Source organism: Boleophthalmus pectinirostris, unplaced genomic scaffold (genome assembly GCF_026225935.1).
Source record: "Boleophthalmus pectinirostris isolate CB_2022bp ecotype Guang Dong unplaced genomic scaffold, ASM2622593v1 HiC_scaffold_2, whole genome shotgun sequence".
Taxonomy (NCBI): domain Eukaryota; kingdom Metazoa; phylum Chordata; class Actinopteri; order Gobiiformes; family Gobiidae; genus Boleophthalmus; species Boleophthalmus pectinirostris.
The window spans coordinates 28567796-28575197 of NW_026571152.1; the positions used below are offsets into that span (position 1 = coordinate 28567796).

The 7402-nt window shown below is 37.8% G+C and overlaps 1 protein-coding gene across 1 annotated transcript in view; it reads right to left on the reverse strand.

Moving 5' to 3' along the window:
* Positions 1 to 767: 767 nt before the first annotated feature.
* The window catches only part of LOC129409526 (malonyl-CoA decarboxylase, mitochondrial-like), a 20657-nt gene continuing 14022 nt past the window's right edge, over positions 768 to 7402 (reverse strand). The window contains exons 2-3 of the mRNA XM_055155899.1: positions 7045 to 7221; positions 768 to 2442 (exon numbers count right to left, since the gene is read on the reverse strand). Coding sequence (XP_055011874.1) covers positions 1897 to 2442; positions 7045 to 7221 — 723 coding nt within the window. The 3' untranslated portion in view covers positions 768 to 1896. The remainder of the gene's footprint in view (positions 2443 to 7044; positions 7222 to 7402) is intronic.

Below are 7402 nucleotides of genomic sequence, written 5' to 3' on the forward strand. Positions count from 1 at the left end.
TCCATACACCTTCACTAGAACTTTGGATCATTTCAGCCCTGGAATTGTCAATCTCTACTGAACTAAGCAAAGCCGGGCCTGGCGAGTACTTGGGGTGCTAGTCACAAAAAAAACTGTCATTGTGTCCTTGGGCAAGACACTTCACCCACATTGGCTAGTATGAAATGGTGTGTGAGTGATGGTGGTCAGGGCAGCTGTGGCTACAATAGTAGTTTAGCCCTACCGGGTATAGAGTGAATTAAAAATGCTGAATAATGCTCTGTAAAGCGTCTTAGTGACATATGTCTGTGAAAAGCACTATATACATAAAGACTTACTTACTTGCTTACTTACTTACTAAAGGTAAAAAGTAGTAGTTAACTTGAAAACTACCACTACATGACATCACAAGGTGGAAAGGATTTTGAGGTTTGGAGATGTAGACAGACTAATAATAAAGGATTATTGGTACTTAAAAATGTGTAAGTGAAACAAAACACAAGGCCACGTATGTTTTTGAAGAGGAAACAGCATGGCAACATGGTTTAAAACTCATATGAATCCATTTTGTGTAATATAAGACTTTATTTGTGATTATATTATGACTGTACTTAAATTTCCAAAACTGCTGAATTTAAATCAGGCATCTTGGAAATACGTGTAAGTGAGTTATTCATTACTCATTTGTATTCTGATATTGATAAGGGCATAGTAAACCAAACTTCCTCTTCATTTCATTATTCAGCATAATGAAAACAGATACAAATAACAAAACAGGCCAGAATATCTTTGCCACCATAGTTGTTTATTGAACACTGACAAAGAAATATGTTTTATTAATGCATAATTTAACATTTTAAAGTATACAAGTATAACAGATTTCCTATGGTGAAACTTGGACAACTTTATTCTCTGGAGGTGTAGATTAAATGAATAGCCTCCCAGCAGTCAGGCGATTGAGCCAAATTACAGCATTACCACACTGTTTATTGCAATGGCCGCGCTCTGTCACGCCGTTATCCGGAAACATGGGGCTGCATTGATGGATGCCTGTGCTTCATTAGCTACAGCCTCAGTTAGAAGCACACACACAGTCTTATACAGCTCTAGCCAGAAGTGCATCAAGGCAAAGCTCACATCCGCAAAATCAAATACAGAAACATGAATAAATGAAATAAGTGCTGGGTTTCATAATGTTGTCTACGTAAGAGACAACTAAGGGCTTTTCAAGTTTAAGGTAAATCAAAAGTGCAAAATCAATGCAATCAAATGCTAATCAAAAGGAAAGTCAAAACATAATCAATGTGATATAACTTAAAAAGAAGCATATAATGAAATATCAAATATTGATCCATGCAAATACATCTTACACAGATGTTGTCTTAATTCAAACTTTGACCTCTGTCATGACAACAAGGTCATAAATCATGTTAAATGATTTTAAATTTGAATTTCAGGATAGTTGAAATATTGTAGCAGATTATCAGTAAAGGCATCATTCAGAACATCAGAACAAAATACTCTATACAGATATCTAAAGCTGTACAGATTGGACTTTTATTTTTATGTGGGAGTATTATTCCATTCATTGATTTTTTAAACACAGTTAGTATTTAGGCAGCATTAGGCTAGACACTGGCAGTTTGTATCTGCTCTTAAAAACACACCAAGAAAACAGGTGATAGAAAACATCCAATCTTGAAATATATGATGTGTGAAAGCAAACGAATGCAAAACACTGACCTTTAATTACATTTGGCACAGCTTGCATATATTTATGTCTTTGTGTATGTACAACTAATCATGCTGAAAAATTGCCATATTTTCCCAGCACAATGAGCCAACACCAACTAAGGTAATAAGAAGCCTTTTAGTTACATCAAAATGTAACAATATTGTTTTAATATTGTTTTAATATCATAACTTGCTGTTCTTTTGAAACTGGGACACAATGCTCAGCACCTGCTCTGATGCTGTAATGACCTTGTTCTGCAGGTAGAGCGCGCTGTTCTGAGAGGTCTCATTTAGGAAGTAGCGATAGTTGACCATGATGCCACAAGAGTTGGCCACGCCCCTGGGGCTGGTGTCCGCGTGCCAGTTCAGCCTCCACATAGTGGCTCCGTTCTGAAGGTGGAAGTTAGCCACAGGGTTGAGGGCGTATCCTCTCCTCTTCTCCCCATAGAGGTACCAGGCACACAGGCGCATGAGCACAGGCTCCAGGAGCACACTGAGTCTTTCTGAGCGCATCCACTCACTGGTGCCGATGAGTTTCCTCAGGGCGTCTATGGCCCCCATGCCCGGTGCACAGTCTGTGGCCTGCTCCAGCTCCCTCCACTCCTGCTCCGACAGCAGCTCCAGACCACGGCCCTCTTTACGGCACTGGCTCAGCAGGCCCTGCAGCCACGATGTGAAGCCCGGGATGGGAGATAGACTGGAGAACTGGCACATGTGTGGAAACTCACTCTGGAATCACAGGGGTCACAGCACAGAGAAGGAGTTAGGTCATTGGATTTTATCTGTGGATCTATATTTTGTTTACTATGAGCCTGTTTTCTACAAAAAAAACCTAAAAGAAATGTAAATTCCAGCAGAGAAATGTGGTGTAAATAAAATAGAACCGGTGAAGGACAGCTTACAGCAGCATGTGAACCTCACTGGAATACAAAGACCATAGTTACAGTTTCAGACCACAACTGCTCAAACACCCGACACCAGGCTGACATTTCTGTTGCTTGTGGTCATGTCATTTGCTTCTTGGACAGGAAGTGAATTCAAAATCCACGCTTCCCAGCTGACAGAGACAGACAGTTGGTCCCTCACTCCCAAGCCCTCGTACTTTCACCTCTAAAATGTGTTGTCCTTTCAAACCTCAGCAGTCCTCTTCCACTGCTCCCTCTCTCCGCCCCTCTTCTGATAGTCTAGCTTGATAAATGACAGAGCAATGTGGCAGGCCAGAGGAGTGAAAATCGAGAGATCAAAGTGGGGAGGTGTGAGGGCGCCCCCTAGGGAACCACGTGTGTGTCACCATGGCTCTCAGGGCACATTGTTTTCCCTTCTACCTTGCCTTGATTTTGCCCCTGTCTACACTTCAAAAATCAAAAAAGTCATACAGCGTTGTGTAGTGTCTACCCCTTGGTGTGCTGTCTCAATCTGCAGAGTTATGCTTTGTTGACTCTAACCTTTACTTTGAACTGTTGGCAGCACCTGTGGTAAAACTGTATGGGAGCATTGTGCTCACACTGTGGTAAAAGGAACAACTGCTGGTAAAAAGACATTTGATGGTATTCTCTGTGAGGTGTAGAGGTTATGGAGATGACTTCATGGCCTTTGGGACTTTATTAGAGAGTGGCAACATTATATGAGTGTGAGTGGCAAGTAATGATATTTTTCTTTTGTAAGCTCAAAACCAGGCCGGTTCTAAGGTGTGCAGAAGAGCACATTAGTCTTATTTTAAAATGCTTGCCCCCTCAGTTTAGGCAGGTTAAATAATGACACTTAATGAATGAGTATTTTCTTTGGATCCCTATGAAGTCAGTTTGGTCTGGACACTGCCGCTGCTCTAAAACATCTAAAATGTGAAAGAGCTGCTACAGTTTAATAACAAATATAAAGGTCTACAACTCTGCTAAGTATTTAATTTGTACCCGACATCTAAAACAAGAAAATCACAAAAACAGTAGCACAACAACAGGGACACTGCAGACTACGCGCACATTTATCACTGATACAGACTTTAAGATCAGGCACAGTTGAACTAGACCTCTCTCTCCTTAAATAACATCTTTCGAAGTCTGTGTGTTGAGAAAATAATTATTCTCCCATGAAAACACATTTTGTGTGTTATGCTGCCCATGGTTCTGCCACTCAGTCGGAATGGTGTTTGTACATAAACTATTAAAAAATCCTTGTTTTCCTCAGAGCAGAATCCTGATGTTTTGTGGGGGCTGTAGTGTAGGGGTTAAGCATTTGTCTATGAACCCATCAGTTTCAATTTCACTGTATTTAAGCCCGGGTCTAGCCCTGTTTTCAGGTTATGGATATATTGTTTACGGTAATCTGGGTTAAGATCCAGGTGACCTTGGTACAGTATTGTTTTTATTTAGACCTGGTTCAGTTAAAGTTTTGTTTTGTCCAAGTTTAATCCAGGTCAATTCCCAAAATAGACCTACAGTTACTATCATTGTACAGTCCATGCATCTAGATTTGACCAGGTACTGCAGGGTTTTCTTCATTTTTCCTTTCTACAGTTTATACATGCAGAAGACATCAAATATACAAAGTAAAAGTAAAATAGTAAGTAAAATATATGGAATTACTGTATGTAAAAAAAAAAAAGTTGAATAAAATTTAATTTAAAATAATTAAAAAAATATATTTTTATATTAAAATCCTCAAAGTAGCCATGCTTTGTTTTGTCAAAAATATTTCTTCACTACAAATTTCCATAAATTTTTCTTCATATATTTGATGTCTTCCATATGTATCTAAAATGTAGAAAGTACTAAAAATAAGGAGAAAAAAAAGCACTGAACTTTTGACTGGTAGTTTAGTTCAGATTAACCCTCTTGACCCTTAAAGCATGTCACTGTGGTAATATATTTAATTTTCTTGGATACAAAAAGTACTATGCTGTACTATATTACTGTGCCAAATACATTTCTGAGAGGTGCATAAAGTTTGAGAATAGCCGATGTAAGATACAAGGTCTCCAAATGACTCTCGGGGAAGTATAAAAAAGTCACGATGGCTGAACAGCACCCTTGGGTCCTCTCTACCAAGACAAGCTGGACCACCTCCCTTCACCTTAAATCACCACAGTGACCTTTTCTTTTGCACTCCATCATCTCTGCCTCATCTCCATGGTTCCTCTGTGGCCTGCGATGCTCCAGACCTCACCTTTTACATACACATACAACCTGTCACAAACCCTGAGTCAGTGGAATACAAGTCCAGGCGTAAGGGAAATAATAAGTACTTTACCATGAACGGTTCCATACCATTAAGAAGTATAAAATGTATACATAGGCTTTTATCTTTTTTCAAAGCTAGTCATAAAATATCAAGTACTTCACAATATAGTATGAATTTAGTGTTGTTTTTTTTAAAGAGAGAGGACAGATACATGTGGGGCTGTGCAGTTTATCGAGATTCATTCATTTTTAATAGTCACTGATATGCTTGAGACTTTTAAATCTGTCAGTAAAAGTGCTTCAGACTTGGAGAAAGAAATGTGACTATTTTTGTTATAGTAATGGCAATGATAAGTCTATAAACTCCACTGAAAGGCATTTAAAAATATATAAATTAATGTGTTGCCATATCTCCCAACCTTACATCAATTATTGTTACACTTACAGTACAAAAGGTCATTGTGTAGAAAGTACACACATCAAATCTGCTCTGAAAACACAAAGTGTTTGAAGACTCACATGTAAAGACTTGCCTTTCTTTGCTGACCTGTTTTAACTGCCCTCTATTTTAATGTCTGTGTTTTTTGTACTTTAAAATAAAAAATACTCATTATAACATTTCTGTTTTATCTTTATTATTAATCTGTAAAGTTGATCTCTGTGAAAGGCATTCTATAAATAAATGTGTAAATGTTTTATATTTTTTATTTTTCTGTTGTCCTGGGAAAAACAATTTGTAATTGATGTATAGCTATATATAATTTACAGTTAGACTTAGCTTCAAACTGTAATTAATGTCATGTACTCTTTAGAAAGACATGATTTGGTGAATGTGGCAATGCAATCATTAGACATCTATTCAAAATAAAGAATGTTTATGTGTTGTATTTTTTGTACCGATCAGTCTGTTATTAATCTACTTGTGTCAATTCAACCATCTTAAATGCATAAGGCATGAGATTTAAATGTAAAGTGTGACTTGAAACAATGTTCACCTTTCTATTGTTTGGGAAACTAAAAAAAAAAAGAAAGAAGGAAACGAAACCTCTGTGGTGAGAACAAAGCCGTATAAATAAACCACCATTTGTAACATGTGGCTTATATAGAGATGCACCTGTGTTGAAATCATCAGCTGGGTCTAAGCATTGTTTTGTTCTGCCCCAATTTGTGAATTGATGCCCCTGGTACATTATCATTACTCAAATGAACTCACTGGCTTTGTTCCTAAAATCTCACATTGTTATAGTCATGAGTTCCAACACCATAATTGGACATTTGCAGTTTTTGGATTCAGGAAAGCAGCTATTTATTTGTATGGCCAGCCAACAGTACACACTTGTGCAAAACTTTACAAAGAAACATAGCGCTTTAGAGTTCAGATGGTGTTATTGACAGATTGAAAAAGTTTTAAATGATAGATGACCAATGAGCTCTTTAGTCTCCCATGCGCCACTGAAATATCCTAACTGCACTGCTCTGACTTTGGTCCAAGATGCAGCAGAGGGAAACCAGACTGACAGATTTTCTGTATAGATCCATTGAGAACCAGCCTGGATCTAGAAATGTGAAAGGAATTGGTGTTTTTCAATTTTGTTTTCAAAAGTGTGATGACGTCATTCTCTCAAATGGGGGGCAAGAGCCATATTTCCCTATTGATTAGATTGAATTTTGCCATGAAAAGATAGAAAGAAAAGCATTTTAGTATTAATTTGAGCTGCCCACATATAGTAAGAGGTATTGGCCTATAGAATGTTGTGATGCCACCTGAAACCCAGCAATATTACATTCTGTTTCATTTATAAAGCTTATAAAAAAAATAAAAAATAAAAACCTAAAACCAACTGGGCTACACACCAGATGTGCACATACACAGATTTTGCTTTTAACTGAATAAGAGTCCAGGGCATGCAGTGTGCGTGAAGTGGAGCTAAACCTTATATAGCTGGAGATGTGTATTTCATTCTATCATGTATATAGATTTAAATTCTTGGAAGCTTAAAATGCTTTCCCTGCACGTCTTGTGGAAATGTGGTGATAATGTGATAGTAAAGTGCTATATGGGACTTTAAAACTCTGCATATATATTTACCGATTGCTGTGTTTTTTTGTAATTGCTTGTTTAAATTTGTATACAAATTTTACAAACTTAATTTACCTTTTTACATTTACTATCTCCCACCTGTAACTCCCGCACCACTCGCTTTATGAGGTAGTTGCCCAGCTCTACGCCTTGCAGACCAGCCTGAGTGGAGGAGATGGAGTAGAAGACTGCTGCATTTATTTTATTCACATCCTCTTCTGCATCCAGCGTGGAAAACTCCCTGACAATCCCCTGATCGACACAAAAGCACAAACTGTAAATCATATTCTTGTCAAGCTGGGAGCCCCATACAAAAACTGTATACAGCTATTGTTTATATGTTCCCATTTTATTACAGCTTAAATGTCAAGGCAAAAAAGTGCAGCATTCAGAGATGTTGCTCCCAGGGTAATCTTCAGTTTAAAAGGTCTTG